This window comes from Scyliorhinus torazame, chromosome 6, assembly GCF_047496885.1.
Source record: "Scyliorhinus torazame isolate Kashiwa2021f chromosome 6, sScyTor2.1, whole genome shotgun sequence".
In the NCBI taxonomy this organism is placed as follows: Eukaryota; Metazoa; Chordata; class Chondrichthyes; order Carcharhiniformes; family Scyliorhinidae; genus Scyliorhinus; species Scyliorhinus torazame.
The window spans coordinates 196498442-196518139 of NC_092712.1; the positions used below are offsets into that span (position 1 = coordinate 196498442).

The 19698-nt window shown below is 36.7% G+C and overlaps 1 protein-coding gene and 1 long non-coding RNA gene across 7 annotated transcripts in view; one reads left to right on the plus strand and one right to left on the minus strand.

Moving 5' to 3' along the window:
- igf2bp3 (insulin-like growth factor 2 mRNA binding protein 3) overlaps nt 1-12514 on the minus strand; it is a 198141-nt gene extending 185627 nt beyond the window's left edge. For 2 of the 5 annotated variants that reach the window (XM_072509245.1, XM_072509244.1), the window contains exons 1-2: nt 11893-12514; nt 10786-10846 (exon numbers count right to left, since the gene is read on the minus strand). In XM_072509245.1, the coding sequence (XP_072365346.1) occupies nt 10786-10846; nt 11893-12067 (236 nt within the window). In that variant the 5' untranslated portion in view covers nt 12068-12514. Of the gene's footprint in view, nt 1-5941; nt 5971-10785; nt 10847-11892 lie in introns of those variants that run through there. The other 3 variants (XM_072509248.1, XM_072509247.1, XM_072509249.1) reach the window with 2 other exon arrangements.
- Nucleotides 6916-16185, plus strand: LOC140425214 (uncharacterized). 2 transcript variants are annotated; one of them, XR_011947791.1, is made up of 3 exons: nt 6916-7575; nt 8546-8684; nt 12999-16185. It is a non-coding gene; the product is annotated as an uncharacterized lncRNA (long non-coding RNA). The 2 variants fall into 2 exon arrangements; XR_011947792.1 differs by lacking the exons at nt 6916-7575; nt 8546-8684 and adding an exon at nt 11156-11277.
- Nucleotides 16186-19698: the final 3513 nt, after the last annotated feature.

The window sequence follows — 19698 nt, forward strand, 5'->3', positions numbered from 1 at the left end:
GCATATCTACACCTCAGGGACTGCAGCAGTTCAAGGCAACAATTCACGACGACAATCTGAAGAGCAACTAGAGATGGGAAATAAATGCTGGCTTAAATGCCCACATCCCGTAAATTAAAAAATAGTTTTAACTATGTGAACATTTAACAAATTTATTACTAAAATTCATACTCTAGTACCTAGTTTATTTGGTAAATATAACTTAATACCCTTTTATACAAAAATCTTAAAATTATGAATCTATTAAAATGTTTGAGTGTTCTGTATATTTTTTTCTGCAAAGAATTTCATAATCAATACACAACTTAGCCATGGCCCAAGATACGTTTAATTTAAAGGATACTTTCAGCCACTTCAATTCAGAAATCACTGTTCTGAATTTGAGAAATTCGAATTAGTTATTCCATAGATGTGCTATCAGCATTTAGTATTAAACAATGAATTTTTTAAATATTTATTTTCCTTTTTCACATTTTTTCCCCAAATTTGCACCCACCAACAATAAGCAGTAACGAATATAATGTCAATTCCCATATCAAGAACAACAATCCCATCCTCCCACCAACCCCCAAACAACTGCCCGCATATTAACATAAACAAATAACAAAAAGGAATCAGGAATCACTCATGAACACCATTAACACATACATTCCCCCTCCCCCAACTAATGTTTGATGTTATCCAATTCTTGAAAGTGCATAATGAATAACACCATGAATTGTAGAACCCCTCCATCCTTCCCCTCAGTTCAAACTTAACCTTCTCAAGAGTCAAGAATTCCAACAGGTCCCCCCACCACGCCAGGGCACAGGGTGGAGAGGCTGCCCTCCATCCCAACAGGATCCGCCTTCGGGCGATCAATGAGGCAAAGGCTACAACAGCTGCCCCAACCAGTTTCCAAACCCTGCTGGTCCGACACCCTGAATATGGCCTCCCGAGGGCCCGGGTCCAGTTTCACGTGCACCACTTTAGAGATTACCCTAAACACCGCCTTCCAGTAATCCTCCAGCTTTGGACAGGACCAAAACATATGAATGTGATTTGCGCCCCACCCCCCACCCCACCATGTTCACATACATCTTCTACCCCCTCAAAGAACCAGCTCATTCTCAACCCTTGTGAGGTGTGCTCTATATACTACCTTCAGCTGTATCAGCCCCAACCTCGCGCACTAGGTGGAGGCATTCATTTTCCGGAGCACCTCACACCAGAACCTCTTCTCTATACCCTCTCCCAATTCTTCCTCCCACTTTGCTTTGATCCCGTCCAATGGTGTCTTCTCCTCTTCCAAAATAGCCCCGTAAACCACTGACACTACCCCCTTCTCCAGTCCCCCTGTCGTCAGCACCTCCTCCAGCAATGTGGAGGCCGGCTCCACCGGGAAACTCTGCTATCTCCTTCCTGGCAAAATCTTGAACCTGAATGTATCTAAACATGTCCCCCTGCTCCAGCCCATACTTCGCACCCAGCTCCTTCAATCCTGCAAACCGACCCCCAAGAAACAAATCTTTGTGTCTTAATCCCCTTCTCCTCCCATTTCCGACCCACTTCCCTGGCTCAAATCGGTGGTTGAAATTATGCATTTTAACTGTTAAAATGAACAAACATTTAAATACAAGCAGTCAGTAAACTCACCCAACTTTTAAGAAAGTCTTAGTGCATCAACAGCCTGGATTGATTTACCTAATCTTGGCCACAGCAGCAATCAAATCTTACAATTGGTCTCCACAACCCCTCCGTGCCCCTAGTTTTTAGTGGAGAAAGAACAGCCAGTAAACCAGTTCCCAAACAATAGAGGTGACCCTTGCTGAAATCATAGGATAGGGACGAGATCAAGTGGAGTTAAGATTCCCCTATTTGATTGTACAAGTCCGGCGGACCAACGTCGAGGTACTCGGAACTACTTGTACACTCATACCCTGGCACAAAAGAAAAATCAAAAACGTGTATTATAACACTAACATAAGGCATGTCATCAAAAAGAAACCTCATAAGCCACACAATAGGATAGATAACTAAAGAGGGAGGATCCAATAGAAAGAAAAAGGGACAGAGGTTTTAGGAGGGAAAAAGCAAGGTTTTCAGTAGAGGCGACAAAACTGGGTACATGAACAAGCTTGACATGAAGTTAAATTTATGTCAACACCAACATTTTAATTTTTCTACACTAGTCTGTTTGATCAGAAATATTTCTTGATCACATTAAGCATCATGTTAGATGACAATCTTTAGGAACGGATCAAACATGTGACTAATGGGGCAGCACAGTGGTTAGTATTGCTGCCTACGGCGCTGAGGACCCAGGTTTCGAATCCCGGCCCTGGGTCACTGCCCGTGTGGAGTTTGCACATTCTCCCCGTGTCTGCGTGGGTTTTGACCCCACAACCCAAAGATGTGGAAGGTAGGTGGATTGGCCACGCTAAATTTCCCCTTAATTGGAAAATATAACTGGTACTCAATTTATTAAAAAACATGTGACTAACAATTTAAATTGCAACAGCAAATAAATGTATTCTTGGATTAAGACAGGTATAACATGTTTGCAATTCTTATTTTAGGATTTCATCAGATATTATTCTTGAACTACATTAGTAACTCATTCTTAATGTTTAAGACATTACCTGCAATCCCTCCTGTACCCTCAGCAAAATTTCAGGTAGTATGCAACTCTAGTAGTCAAAGAAAATGCTCACATTTGCACCTTCAATCAAAGCTCACGTCACTTCATTTCCAAAGATGCAGATGATCTTTAAAAAATATTGCCACTATCTGCACAGGGCATATTTAAAACAGTCCTTCAATTTAATAATTCTCTAAAATCATAGAATCCCGAGTGCAGAAGGAGACCATTCGGCCCATCAAGTTTGCACCGACTCTTCGAAAGAGCATCCTTCACATGTCCACTACACATCCACCCAGCCTTATCCCCGTAACCCCATAACCTATCCCACATCCCTGGACACTAAGGGGCAATTTAGCATGGCCAATCCACCTAACTAGTGCACTGTTGGACCAAAACTAGCAGCCATTTTACTTCATGACATTTGGGTTACAAGTAAATGGTAAACTCCAGTTTTACTGCACAAAAAAAAGCAGGTACGTTTGGATGACCCTCAAGCCAATTTATTTGCTACAAACAATAATGGATGCAAATATTTCAAATTAGATGCCAAAAACTTGGGTTTTTTTAAATACAGTACAATTCTTTTTGGTGTAACACTGTATACAAAGTGGAATTTTCAAACATACAAGAGACAAATCTCAAAAAAATCAAGTTGAAGTATTTAGGCTTTTTGAAAAGATTTTTAATTCAATCGTATAAAAAGACAGAATAATTATATAATAATCTTTATTGTCACAAGTAGGCTTATATTAAAACTGCAATGAAATTAGTGTGAAGTGCCCTGGTCGCTACATTCCGGCGCCTGTTCGGATACACAGAGGGAGAATTCAGAATGTCCAAATTACCTAATAGCACGTCTTTCGGGACTTGTGGGAGGAAACCGGAGCACCCGGAGAAAACTCACGCAGACACAGAGAACGTATAAATTCTGCACAGACAGTGACCCAAGCCAGGAATCAAACCTAGGACCTTGGCGCTGTGACGCTATAGTGCTAACCATTACACTACCGACAATTTGTAGGCTACATGTGCATTCCCATGCACATATAAAAGATGGCAAATTAGCAATCTTTGTCTTGTATTGGAAATGGCCAATATTGTACAATTTGCTTAAGTCCACAGCCATACGTGCAGTTTTGAATCTTTTTTTATGTTGCCATGTCAAGTATTAATCTGGACATTTCAAAAGATTTTATTAGTCATCCTACAGGAGTAAATAAATTGAACGCACCCATTCCCAGAATTTGAGAGATTCTTAATACTAGCAGTCAATAAATTGTCTTCTGAAGAGCTCAATGAAATATGACATTGATATTTATAAATTCAGTAATTTGTAAAATAATGTATTTGTGTACAGGAATCTGAACCATGCATAATCAATGCCACTTAACTATGCTTTATATTCAAATTATAATAAAGTTCTAAGACATACTTGCATCTCTAATATTAAATAGCCACAACAGTATCATTTCAAGTTTAGTAAATACAAATCATTTACGTTAATCAGTTCACTTGTTTTAGAGTTTTGCCTTTGTATACTGCACACAGTATAAGCAATTGATAGAGAAAAGGCAGGTAAACAGAACCAGACGATATTCAGTGGTTAAGAGGACGTGTCTGCTCAGGCTGTGACTGCTCAGAACGCAGCCTCAAGACTGTTCAGAAATACTCAAATGGAAGTTAGATCACCCGACACAGCAGCACAGTTGTTAGCACTGTTGCTTCACAGTACCAAGGTCCAGAGTTCAATTCTCACGTTGGTCACGGTCTTGTGCGGAGTCTGCACGTTCTCCCCATGTTTGCATAGGTTTCCTCGGGGTGCTCTGGTTTCCTCCCACAAGTCCCAAAAGACATGCTTGTTAGGTGAATTGGACATTCTGAATTCTCCCTCAGTGTACCCGAATAGGCGCCGGAATGTGGCGACTAGGAGATTTTCACAGTAACTTCATTGCAGTGTTAATGTAACCCTACTTGTGACAATAATAAAATATTATTTTGTGTCTTCCAGTTTGTATAATTGTTAAGCTACATTGTAATTATCATGGTTGCAAAGTGTTCTGCAGTGCACCATTAATTTTTGAACTGTTCTACATTAGCAAAGAACACCAAAACATGCTTCCATTGTCAGTGTCACATCAGATATGGTTCATCAGTTCAATTTGAATTAAATGTCCAATACACAGCTGTATATTGGAAGATTTCCAAGTTAGATTTTGATGCAACTTCAATACTGCTGAATGAAATATTAACTGATATGAGGATTCAAAATGCAAGTCATATTACTACGCATAATCAAGTGATCATCCACAGATATTGTATCCCACAACCCTTTTGTAGCTTTGAATGCTCTTATCATAACATGGGAATGTCAAGTGTGTACAAACTTTCAAAGGAATCATATAGATTTTGGTGGAGCTGTTACCAACTGCACTTTACCTGAAGCATGATCATGTGCCTTTCCTAGATTATATTTGCCAGCTCAGATCAGAAATATTCATTTAGAAACTTTAGTTTCCAAGATAAAAGAAAAAAAAAAACATTTGCAACTGATTGCAGTAATGACACCACATCCATAAGAAAAGAAAATTGTACTTTTTCACATTTTCTACACATCTAGGAAAGGCACAAGATTATGCTTCAGGTGAAGTGTAGTTAAGCTATTTTAATTGCAGCCATTTGCTCATTCCTACACTCTCTCAATGACTACCATGGGTACATTGTAAATGAAAATCTCAAAATACACAGAAAGATCTGCTTTTGCCTGCTTTCTGGTACAACGAAGAAATTGATTCCTGGTCACTCAAAGGATGTCCTCAATGTAAAAAAAAAATACCTTTAAAGCTTCCTTTGAGCCAAGAAATATGTACTCCATTCAGGATTTAAAAGTCACCTTTGTGATTGAACCAAAACCAAATTTAGAAATCCGCGATAGTTAAATATTAAAGTTAAGAAAAAATCCTAAGATATTTGACCTAAGATATTTCACCAACTGTGTTAAGAGGTGGTTCAGGAAAATCAAATTTAGACCACACAAGAGCAACTCTCCACAAAAATGTTATTGCAGTCAGACTGGATCCAGGAATTGGATTCAATTTCTATTGTCCTGTCCCTAAAAATAATTTTGACCCAATTAGATCCAAGACATGGTGCATTCTGTTGAAACTTTAGGTCTACTGAATTCATAGACAACGGAAAGTCGTCACAGATTGAAAATAAAATACATACAAGGTGAACAACAAAACCAGTTTCAAAATACAATGTAGAGTTGTTAAGCAGTTTGAATCAATATACTGATCAAACTTGTCAAATTATACTTGCCATTCTCTCTGCATTCAGTGAATTGTTGTTCTAAGGATACACCAGAGCACGGACACTTCTACCAGACATGAGACACAAACTTACAAATCTGTTTTACATGGCAAAAAAAACTGCCAATTTTAACCCCAAACTATCTAGGAAACAACAAAGACACTGGTTGTAGGAAACCACAGATGCCCTGCGTACTACCATTCAACAAAAAGCAGTTCAGCTGCCTAGTATGCAATGGCTGCCCTCTTTACTGATTGTAGTCAGAGGTCAAGGAGGAAGTAACCCTAGACAGAGGAATGAACACCCACTCAGATACAGCAAATCAATTTGGGCCTCAAGCTTCCCTCACCAAGATGCACACAAAACAAATTTTTTAAGTCCGGTTTAAAATTTCCCTCCAGGAAAGTAAATTACACTGCTTAGATAATATTTAGTTATATGAATAATACTTTATGACAATCAAATTCTTAAGACAAATTTTAACCCCAGGTGCAAGTGTCAGATCTGTACCCATCCCCCCCAAAACCAAACCGCCCATTGCACAAATGACAGCAGGCTGTTTGCATAATCAGTTTGCAAGCATGTACATTGTCCACTGGACACCAGCTGCTGTGACATCAAGCAAAGACTACAGAACTCTGCTACAAACATCAAAATGGGAGAAACATACACCCACTTCCCATATCATTCAAACTTGTGTCTGAATAGAATTGCAGTTGGGGAATTCATTAACTTAATAGATTTTTTCTTAATTTCTTTCTAGTAATAGCTTGTCCCGCAAACACTAAAAAAAGAACATGCAAAGCTGATGAATATGCATTATTTGGACATGCATTTTGAAAATTTAAAGCATACATTCAAACAGGAGGCCTAAAAGGCCTCTTTAAAGGTTTAACCCTCCCCCATCACATACTCCCACCCTTCTACCAAGTATGCTTTGACCATGCCCTCTCCAATAACAGTGTGCAGTCTTTCATCCTTTTAACGCTTCACTAAGTGCTCTATGGCACCATATTCCTAACCTGCCTTTCACAGCAGGTACAAAGGTCGCTTTTGCAATGGTGGGCGTACCCACGTCAGTTCTGAACGTTCCAACGCGAGCTGGAATGCAGTGACTGCTGGGCCCAAGAATTTCACTTTGAATAACAAATTAAGCACACTTTGTCCCGATTGGTCCTCTGGCCTCAAACACAACTTTATGGAAACCCTTACTAACGCCACCTCTTGACCTTTCTTTACGTGATGAGGATGTGGATTAGCAGTACCCCACTCATTTGCCTCCAATCCTCGAAGCAAAGTGAACAGAACGAGGAAAGCTACTTGCTGTTCAACTATGCACATCGCAAGTCACGAGAAAAAAAACTAGATAATTCAAACTAAATTTCCCAACTTGAAACAGGAAAAAAATGCAGGACTCTGGCATTTGGATAAATATGCACATTGTGCATTGATGAAAACGGAGCAGGAAGACCAGGGTGAAACAGTTGCGATATCAATTGTTGGTCTGTTATTAGTAAAGCAAGTTTTTGTATCCCCGCCCCCATCTGGAATCTCAGGCCAGATCGAATAAACGTTTACAAAGTAACACTTGGAAAAAAAGTTATACAACAACAAAAAAAAAAAGAAAATGCAAATACCAAAAGGTATGTTCACTAATTCAGTTCTTCGTACCAAAGTGAATATTTGTGTAGGAAAAGCTTTAAGTACAGCTCATAGAATTCACATACCAGCAAACTGGGTGGGCTCCTGTACTGGTACGTATGCAAGATCCAAAAAGTGCCAAAGCAAATTTACTGAATAAAGTTAACTAACTGATCAATCTTATTCCACAACCATTGATTTACATATGAATCAATCAGGCACAATGGACACAAGGAAATTACATCAACAAATCTTTAAATATTAAACTGATCTTTATTTGACAGTATTTTGGCAGCATTATCTGCAGCAGTACATTTTTTTAAATGGTTTAAAAACCCCAAATCCACATAATGTCTTTCAACATATACAACAACTTGCATTTATGTAGCACCTTCAACATTAAAGATCTCAAGGCACTGACCTTTGAATATTTTAGATATATAAATAAAAATGAAATGCTAGCTTAATGTCTTTTTTGGACTTATTGAAAAGCAATACTTATTTCAAATGTTCTGAATTTCACTTCTATAGGTTTAATTTAGGAATACGCAGTCGGTACTGCATCACAAATTTGGTTGAGGGTGCAATAGTTTGGGCCAAGAATTTCATCAGACCCATCACTTTACCTTCAACAAATGGGGATTATACTAGAGATAGAAATTATATTGTCAACTCTTTCTCTCTCTTCCCTCTCCCCCCCAGCTAAAGTCTCCCTCCAAATGAGGGCAACTGAAATTCATACATTGACCTCAAACTCAAGACTGGTATTTGACCGTGGGGCCTTGAAAAGGATACCAGAGTTTTCCACAAGTTACTGGGCCAGATTAAAAATAAAATTCTGGAAATCAAGCAATCTTTTGAAATGCAACCTCTTTCCCACTTGTCACTTCACAAAACAAGTTACAACTGTTTCAATTTTAACATTGAAACTGTTAAGAGATTTTCAATGATGATTTTTATGTTGTATTACAGTACTGATGGAACACCTAGCTGTAGAATACAAAATGTGGGCAGATGCAAGCTGTTTTGCAAACTACAAAAGCCCACTACCTGCCATGTGCCTGTTTACATGCACCAGAGGTTTCATTTCTCAAGGCAAAGTCTCCATTAGGTGAGAGCATACCATAAAAGTAAATTTCCTCATATGTTCAGTGTTTGTGTTCCTTTTAACTTATGAAGTCCTAGGAAATCCAATGATCAACAATAGCAATTTTAAACTCTGCTTTTTACCCAGATTCAAGGTATACTATTTCAATAGGGAATTCAAGATGGCCTCCTCGAGAAGACTGCACACTACCATTTTGATATGCACCGGAGTTGCATAACGATTAATTCCAGAATTATACTTCCACCTTCATATCTGTGCAAAGACATTTCAACTGCACACTAGCAACAAAAAGGAGCACAACATCTAAAATTCAGACTTTCGAAACTCCCACACGATAATTGCTTTTTCAAATGGATGTGCATTATATCCTACCAATATGAAGTTCATAAATAACTCAATGGCTTACTAAAATTAAATCAAAGCAGAAAATGGGCACAGATTAACATGTGATGCAAGGGTAAGAATCAAAAACTTTAAATTTACAAGAATCAGTTGATAGCACAAATCTAGATTTTTAATTCTGGTTAACTAAGCGTTCGTATTTGATAAAAACAGTATGCATCCTGGATTAGAACTAACATTCTCTCTGATGATTTAAATGAAAATTGCAATAATGAAAGTGAACTGAGGAATTAATTTCGTTCACAACAATTAAATCTTTGTAAATTAAATATAACTAATGCAAAAATGGTAATAAAATTAAATAGTTGTACAGTTCCTACTCTAACCAAATTTGATTCAGAGCCAGATGAAGTGACTTTAAAAAAGTTAAATGACTCATTAAACAAATCAGCATTGTTTTAAATGTGAAGTTGCATAATTTAGGATTAAAATCTTCTTGCTCCTAAACATTAAATATTTTCAATTCTTGGCTGACTTGCAAATAAGATAAAAGAGCACTGAAAATTGATAATTTTCATGTTGCACTAATTAATAACAGTTTATCAAATATAGAATAAATGAAGTGTTGATTACATTCAAACAAACTTCTTTGAAAGAATAGAAGTGTAGAGAAGAGTCAAGACAGGAAGCTACCTAAAGGCCCTCCATCTCATGCTAAATTTTGCCTATTCAACCATTTGTATCTCTTAAATGTAGCATTTTCAGCGATCTGGAAATGCAACCTCACAACACTCTACACAAAAGTCAAATTACATTTAACTAAAAGATTAAGAGTGGAGATTTACTTTGCAAATGAGATTAAATTGATCTAATTTTAAATCATGTATTCAAAATTTGTTGTACAGAGAAACTTGGGGGTGGGGGGTAACCACAAGAGGAAAATATCATATCCTGGTCAAAAATAAAACCAGCACTTGGTATAAGAAAAGTATCTCTTACACAAAAATCAAACTTTAGATATACATATTAAACATTTAACCATTGCGGCTCTTCATTTTTTAATGCAACAGTTGACATTACTTCCTAAAGTTACCTTAAACTGGGTGTTTGATTTAAACAGACAAAACAGTCCCCAAGACTGAAAAATCAATGTTTAACTTGGCTCTTGGGAAAAACATAATACCCTAGGCTCAGTCCATCATTTATATATTTGGGCAGCAGTATTTTTGAATAATACTATAGCATTCAATTTTAAACTTGATGAATAATCGATTCCCATATCAGGAGTTAAGTGAACCAACTGTCTTAAGCATGGAAATGTTTTCTGCCATATCACACCATCTCACATTCGTGTACAAGAGGAAACGTTTGATTGTGATTTTGGTAATCTTTTTGCTCTCAAATTGAGAACTTCTCACGTGTTTGTCAGTTAACATAATGCCATAATGATCATTTACTGCTCACGCCCAAACTTTAGTGTAAAAATTCCATTTGATTTCTCGAATCAAATGCAGTTTTAATCAAATTCTCGCGCAATTTAAAAATACAAGAGATTGATTATAAACAAAGTATAAACCCAAATACAGACATAAAAGTAGCAAGTTCAAACGGAAACCAGATGCTAAATTAAGCACATCAAGTCCAGAAGGTTCGTAAGGTTTACCATAATATTTAATTCCAAACAGATATCATTAATTAGCGAGTCTCTTTAGTTTAATTCTCCCTGTACGGGTAGAAACCCGATACGAATTAAACCTTTTACCTTTGTCGTTTGGGAACGGAATGTTCTACTTCGATAGATTTCCCGTGCAGTTCCACTTTACCTGAGGCAATACATAAAAATACAAGGGGTGCGTGTGTTAAACACTTGCATAAAAAACATTCAAAATTCACCACTTTTGACGCCCTGGTCCTAAACATTAACCTGGTGACTGACCAACAACTTGCAAGGGCAAAAACTACGTTACAAAATCACGGGATCTGGCTGACAAGAAATGCCGGTGTAAAAGCCAGCAGGCAGTCAACTGCAATCCCCCAAAACGGATGTAAACCAGTTGCATTTTGAAATTTTTTAAAAAATAAAATCAAGTCGGGGTCGCAATTGTTCTCTTAACTCTAATTTTCAGCCATGTTTCTGGTGGTCGAATCCTAAAAGGACACTTTTAGGACTCAGTATGGCCGCCTGGAAACGCATCCGTGCTGTCGGACCAAACGAACGAGAAAAAAAAAAAGTGATACTGTCAACAGTCTTTAGGTAGTGAGTTTTCGCTTCTGTCTGTTACTTCTTTAAATTAAATAAAATTTGAAGTGCGCGTCCCTCTCCCAGGCGGGCAGCGACTTGAATGGTGGCCCCTCCAAGCTGCCGCCAGGGTTGTTAAAGGCCTACAATTAACAGGAAAGGTGCAGCAACGCGGGCCGAGTTCGCCGACCCTATCTTAAAACCCAATAACTACACGAGTTTACTCAGGAACGAGCAGACCATTAATGCATCCCCGCACAGAATGTACCTCCGTTTAGCTGCTGCCAAAAGCCACTTTGGGCGCAGTTAAATGCTTAGCAAACGAGGAAGAAAAGACCGCGTGCAGGAGCAGCCTTGACCGGCGTCCACCAAAAAAAAAATACACATTCAAATTAAAGGCCAAATAGGAAAATTCCCAATTTCTTCGGAGGACGTCTAAAGAAAGTGAGGCTGGAGGCAGGGAAACTGGAAATGGGTATTTCTGAAAGACTCCAGCCTCCCCCCGGAGTTCAGTTCGTGCGAATCTGGTACGCAAGAAGTTTCTCTAGGCCTCTCACCAAACAAGGTTCACGGCTTGTTTACCCTCAAAACTTGAGATCATACTGGAGTGCACGGGATTAAATTCCTTACCTGACAGTATGTCTATAGCCTTCATAGCAGAGTTATCATCTGGGCAATCGACAAAAGCATAACCAGTTTTCACCAGAAACTGCCCAGTGAAGGGAATCTTCCATTCCTTGAACAGACTCTCCAAGTCCACAGTGGTTACGTTTTCGGTGAGATTCCCAATATAGAGCTTGTTCATGTTGTTAAAACTGCAAAAAAAAAAGCAAAGATCTCTCCGTCTTTATCTTCCCCTTTGGAGAGATAATCGGTCGACTCAAATTCAAGGGGTGGGGTGAAGAAAGAGTTCTTACAAAAAAAATACGATGATAAAATAAATTCCCACAACGAGTAGTGCTAGCAGTCTAGAATGGCGGGCTGTAGCGAGAGAAAGGAAAAAAACCTATTTTTTTTGTCTTTCCCCCAAAACCCCTTTCGCAAACAGGCTGTGAAAATGTCACACTACACGCTTCGAATAGCACCGCCTCTGAATAAAATGCGGCTCCAAAAATCCCTGAATATTCCGGCTGAATGAGCCACGTGGTCAAACTATACATCAACCTCTCACGTGAGGAATGCCAGCTATTCAATGATTACTGGGAGAGGCAGGGATAAGGTCCCAGAAAACATATCGATTGTGGAATAACAATTGTTCGGATCGCTCGCCTCCCCCCCTCCCTTTTTCCCCCTTCCCCATTTCCGCCTTCGCACACAGCCCGACTCTTGGATCCTATCAAGCGTCTTCAGCCTCGCTGCCATTGACCAAGTTTTTTTTCCTCTCCCTCTGCCTGCGAATTTCATTCATTGGTTTAAATTAGGCTGCCATTTACAAGGGCGATGGCGCGAAAATCCTCCTGACTGCTGCAGTTCCCCCAATGTGGTGGTTGCGCGAGTTTACTCGTGGTGGGGGGGGTTGGTGGGGAAGGCGAGTGTATATTCGGAGTGATCTGTCCGTCCTGTGCTTTCCCCTCCCCATTGAAGCTGAATAATGTAGAAAGGACACCACGGCCAACGCGGCGCCACCAAAACTGAAACGTTGCAATGGCTGCTCCTTAATAAATAAGGCATAAATACTCTTTTTGGATGTTAACATATTTAAAGCTACGTTTTCATCCGTGTGTCTTTATCCCCAGACTGAGTGGTGGTGGGACCCACCAAACGGATAACGAGATTATGGCATCGAAATTTTGGTCGAAAAAGATCTTTTGAAAGTTCTCTAGCAGTTTCGCCACTTTTCTCACCCAGGACAATGTTGTTGTTTTAGAATATTGGAACGAAAGGTCTTTATCTTTGAAAAGATTGTTGGTTTTAACGTTTGCCCACAGATGGGTTGGAGTAAGTTTGCAAAAGTAATTGATCCTGTCTGTAACAATTCGCGGCTGAACCGTTCTTAGTGCGGTTTTCTTTTTTTAATGGAGAGTTTTCGTTTCTTTGCGAAGAGAGGAAAAATAGTTAACTAAATTCACATTGCACAACTTTATTGGCGGAAGTGCTGAGAACGAACGAAAATCTACATCCGTGATTCAAACCCGTTTCCTTTTCTTTGTTGGCAAGCGTGCTTATGTAAGACATTTGGTATCGCCGATTTAAAATTGTTTAAAGCAAAATCGCTCTTTAGCGACCAAACTAACGATACCCCGGCGTGAGGGAGAAAGCTTCCCGATAAAAAGTAAATAATTATTGAAAGATGAATTTGTACTTTGCGATCATTCTTCATGATTACAGCTGTCTACTTTAATTGACTAGATAATACGGAGCGTTTTTAGATATTTAAAATTGATCTAAAACGTGCAATTAAAATGCATTTCGTTCACGTTGACTCCTGATAAATCTTTGTTTCGATTGTATATTTCGTTTGCCTAACAATTTTTTTTAGAAAAATTATAACAATCGAAGTTAAAATATATCGATTTGTGGTAAAGGATGTGCATTTTTGTTCTAAACATAATGAAGGTGTGATTTATTGGTTTAATTAAAAAGTATGTCATAAATTAATTGCGTTTGCTGCATACGATGTATTTGGGGATAGCCCAGAAAAAACTATCGTTAAATCTGGTGATCCAATTGAATATTTAATCGATGTAATTACTGTACTTCTAGTGAGGGTCATTGTGGAAAATGACTGCCGTGAAATGAGCAAATAAAACGTTTCACATGTTTAGGAAACACGCAAAGATATGAAAATATTGACTTAATTTGGTTACCATATTAAATGATCCATTTGAGCACCATTGCTGTACTTTAAATAAAGAGCGATCCAAAATGGGGGGATGGGCAACTGGAAAGTAGGACCTTTATGAGCTGCATTGTTTATAATTTGTTACCAAAAATTACTTCGCAGTGTGAAAAGAATATAACATCCAAAATCTGACATTTTGTAGAACTTGCTTTATGACAGGAGAGGAAAATGTGTTTAATATGTTTCATTGTATCAGTAGTATCTATTTTAATTTGTGTTTTTTCTCCGAGGAGTCAGTTCAAACTCTCTACAGATCGTTAAGGGTTTCTCTGTATTCTCCATGATCACCAACTCCACCTGAATCAGTTTTAAATACCAAAGCTGCTGTCAATGTATCTCATTTTGAAATGATCAAAAATGGATACTAAATATAAACTTTAAATAACATACTGCCTTGTAAATGATGATGCAGTTTATCGTTTTCAAATTAAAATGTAAAATATTCCTGGATGTTTGTTTAAAAAGTCCTTATTTTCAACTTTCAATTATCTTAAACTAATTCCTGAATGTTGTAATGCTTCAGTGTCGGGATATATAAAATGTGCTTTCAAAATTGTAAAATATTCCTAATAAACAAGTTACAATATTTTGTTTTCTACTTCTAAAAAATAATTAGAAATGGACGAGCTATTCTCTAGTTTTAAAAAAGAACCAACAACTTGCTGTTGTAGCCATATACAAATTTCTGAAAATCATGTTGGGTTTGAAATTTGTCTGTAATCTTTTAAAATGAATGTTTTAAAATATTGTATTGACAAACCCATTTTCACGAGAACATATCTAATTTTGTTTTGAGCATTACACTTGTCATTATTCAAGTAAATAATGTAGTCTCTAATAACAATAAAAATACAATTAACACCCAACTGTTTCAAAAGTTATGTAAAACCAACATTGCACAAGGATAAATTAAGTGGAAATTAATAAAACTGATTTTGGGGGGTGGGGGGAGAAAATCATTGCATATTATACTTGTGATTAAAAGTCTAACTAATTTATTGTAGCCAGGGTAATTTTGATAATTGATTTAACTGATGAATTTATATATATTAAAGTGTAACTAACTACCTATTGAATTTCTACAACTCCAAAATAAATTAATTTTATTTATAATTTAAGGTGTTGTAAACATTGTACACTGAAACATATTTCCTTTCACCACTTATTGATAGTGATAATATCACGTATTGAGTGCATTAAATAATTATAGATTATTGAAACTTTATCAAAGCCCGAGTGTCTATTCTTTAATACTGTATCATTAGGGATGCTCTCAAAAAGTTGATGGAAAAGTAATTTGAAAATTATTTAGAATATTTTTCATCAGAATAAAAATCAGATGTGTCCTTTCTGTTTCTTTATGCCTTCTCTCTGTAGAAACATGAAAAATCTTTTCATTTTAAGGAATAATTAGATTTGATTAGTTGAACTTTGTTTTTAGAATTAAAAGTAAACAATTAGAAATTGATAAAAATTAAGACAGAACCATGTCCTTATGTCCATGGTTAATCAGAATTAGGGTTTTCTTTTCATCCAAGACTGTTACATTTCACGTTATCTAACATTGGCATTCCTATTGTTGTCCAGTGGGGCTTTTGCTTTCCTTACTTATAGCTTTTAAATCATGAATTATGAAGTTATCTAATTAACTTTACTGATCATTTTGTAATTGCTATCACAATGATAGAACTATTGAATTGTTCATTGTAAACCAGATTTTGAAGTTTCTGGTAGAATGTTGAGCTTGCAGGCTCAGATTGTTTGTGTTGTGAGCTTTGAGATCAAAATGGACAGTATAGAGTGTAATAATCAATACCTTTATCCATCTGTTGCATTTTACACCAAAGAGTGGTGTATTTGTGTTTTGAAGTAAGATATTGGTAAATGAAATCAATGACTTTAAATAATTATTCAAAATGCATGAGAATGATATGGTCCAAACTATAATTAAAAATGCAAGATAAGCTACCCTGCTATTCACAAAATATGAAGATTTTTAACTTTCTCTGAATAAGAAAATGCTATTATCTGGTTATTCTACATGATCTCGATACTATTAAAAATTTTATTCCTCATTTCCACATTTGAATTTTAGAATTCTTGATCTAAAATGTACAGCATAAAACAAACCTGACTGAAATTGTCTGTTTTTGGGGGGGTAAAGTTTTCTGCAACTATCCCACTAATTAAAATTTGCAATCCTTTTTGTTAATTAATGATATAATTGTAAAATGTTCCATATTGATACTCACTAAGATTCCATATTGATACTCACTAAGATTGAACAATCCGACTTGTTGTTAGTAGCCCGATGGACATTACAAGATGATGACTAGCCTGTTGACTCACCAGCAAAAGATCACAGGAAAATAAAACCGTATATATTGTTTGTCTCATTTTTAAAGGGAAAGAAATCCTGTTTAATTGACATGATCAAAGAAAATTGTTCATTTCTGTATTTGTGCATGTATTCCTTCTTCCGTTGTTCTCTATGTTTTCTTGCTTTTAATACTTCCTTTGTAGTTTTTTTTTTTTGATTTCCATTTGGGCTTTTTTCCTCATTTTTGCTTTTGTTAATTTCTCTGTTTATACTTTTTCTTACTTTAACTTAATTACTTTTACCATGTTCGTTTTTTTGTTGATTTTTCTTTGTCCTTTACTGTTTCATTTCTCAATTATTTTTGACTGTTAAAACCTAAACTCAGCATTAAGATGCTTATTATCATTATGTTAATTCTCTTAACACCGCTAAAAAGCTGGCTATTTTTCTTTAAAAATGTCTTGGTGCAAAACAATATGTAAGGATTTTAAAATTAATTTTAACATTGTTCATATAAAGAATGTTTAATATTTGCTTGATCTGAAATGGCATTGACAGTAGCAACTGTTGAAATTCCACAGTGGGATATCAATATGCATACTAGGTAAGTCTGGAGATAGAAAAGGGCTTTTCTGGTAGATCAAATAGGTGCAAAGTAGGCAGCAGAGAGAACAAAATGCGATCTGCCAATTACAAAGTATGTGCACAAAGAGGGAATAATGGTCAAAAATTAGTTTAGAATAAGCAGCAGTGTAGTCAGGACAAAGGGACTCTGACTGCAGTAATGGGAAGGAAAGAAAAAACTTGAAGGTAATTGACAAAAGATGTGCATAGTCAAAAATAAAAGCAGAAAGTTCTGAAAATGGTCAGCAGATCTGGTAGCATCTGTGGAGAGAGAAGCAGAGTTTACATTTTGAATTAAATATGACTCTTTGGAATTTCTGTGCTCTTGAGAAGACTCATTCAACTCGAGGCATTTACTCTGTTTCTCTCTCCATTGTTGCTGTCATACCTGCTGAGAATTTCCAGCACTTCTGCTTTTATTCCAGATCTGCAGCATTCACTGTTTTTCTTTGCTTTTGTCTCCGAATTGTCATGTTAAGTTAAGGAAGGGCAGATAGCAAATTTAATCAAGTATTTGTAGTACCCTCCCATAACCCCTATGCTTAATGCTAATTATGAACGCTTTTAAGTTGGTAAATGTCAGAGAAATGCAAATAGGTCTTTCTATTGACTCATTAATTCTGTTTGTTTAATTTGAATAATTAGCTTATTAAGATGCATGGTTTTGCATGATGGTAAGTTTGCACTGTATATTTCTTCTTTGTTTGGGGTAGTTGTCAGATCTTTTAACTAGACCCTATTTGCACCTGCATCTGAAATGCTGTATGTGATAGGGTTCGAGAGTTTCGCCAACCATTTCTAAAGGTAGTTGTCAGGGGATGGCCAAAAGTGCTAATAATTTCCCTTTTAATATTCCTCTACTCCTCTGTGGGGAAGTGATTGGTTTTGCTCTGTACCTTTTCAAAACAGCATAACTTCAGAGAGCAAGGATCAAATCTGCCACTGTCTGCCTGCCCCTACCCCACCTATCATCATGCTGGATGTTGATGCCTCAACAATAAATAAAGAAAAAAATCCCATTCTTCTCACTATAGGTTATTAAGTTTGAGAAAGTCTAGACGTCCAGCCTCATGACAAAACATTTTGCTCTTCAAAACAAGACAGTTTGATGGTGAGGAAGTTTCCTATTAAATTGTTAGAGAAAGCATGTCTGAATGGAATGTAGAGTCAGTTCCCCTATCTTCTGTATTATTTGGTGAAAGAATGATCCGGTCTTTCGGCTTCCTGAAGAATTTCCACAATTATAGTTTAAGATTTTAATTTATAAAGATAATCGTACAGGAGGCGATTCAGCCCCTCATGCCTGTGCAATTCTTTGAAAGAGCTATCTAACCAGTCCCAATCCCTTGTTCCATATCCAATTCCCTTTTGAAAGTTATTATTACATCTACTTCTACCATTCTTTCATATAGTGCACTCCAAATCATAAAATATTTCCCTTCGATTCAAACAAATTGTGTTAACATTTGGTTGAATTGGAGGCATACAATCTTAGTTCAAATATGAGTTTTATTGTTCAAGTGATTATGGTATGGTTTCCTGGAACATTCTGAAATGTCTGATTTATGTAAAAGAAAAGTTGCTGGAATGTGGTGGCTTTAACGTTTTTGTGAATGTTTAGGCCAAACAGGTCAGCATTTAAATACTTTTTTTGAGAAAAAGAGAGAACATTCACTTCATTTATAAAATCAAGTTTATTTTGTAAATTATTCAAAAACCTTAAAGATTATAAAGTTAATGGAAAGCTTTGGTTTCATTGTAAGGAAAAGGATTCCTAAAATTAACCTTATCGCCTTGTGAAAATGGACTGAATATTTTAAAAATAGTGTATGGGTCTTAGCCAACTGTGAACAATTTAAATCAAAAAAGTTTAGATATATGTAAAAATCCATGAATAATCCTTGAGGATTTGTGGCACCACAAGTAATTTACAAAAATGGCTCTAAGATCATTTCTCAGCTCCATTGAAACGTTTTGACAAACGTTCATTCATAATTAACATTTTAATTATGTTAATTACTGCTGTTATCAAAAATTGAATACAGATTATTGATATCTTGAGAATGAAGGTATCGTAACAACATTTAGGCATGTCGGTGTCTGTTGCAAGCTTTAACTGCCTTGGTTTTTGTATCAGTAACATTGTTACAAACATGGAGGAATGACCATTGAATCTAGATGCAGAAGGATAAAATTATGTTTATCAAATAGCTTTAAATATGATTCATTCATCCAATGCAGTGAATTGCATAGAAATTATACCATGAAAACAGGTCTTCCAGCCTAACCACTCCATCTGGGTGTTTGTCCTCCATAAGAACAGTAGTCCTAATTCCATGAACCCATCTTTCATTTTATCCCCTTCACTCATCTATCAGTCCTATTTCTATGTGCTGAAGCCACTGTTGTTTATTTGTCAAACTTGAGAATGCTTTGCACGTGGCAAGATTACATCAATGGAATGAATTTATCTAGTTTTGATGGTTGTGGCTGGTGGAAGGAGCCAGCGGCTGTTCATAACAATGCTATGGGATTTTTAAATGCTCACCTATAACTAATAGAAGGGGCAGTTGGAGTGTGGGCTTAATGAAAGTGGAAATAGTAATCATCTGTACGCTAACCTGCACCGTTTGTTTTGTAGAAAATTAAC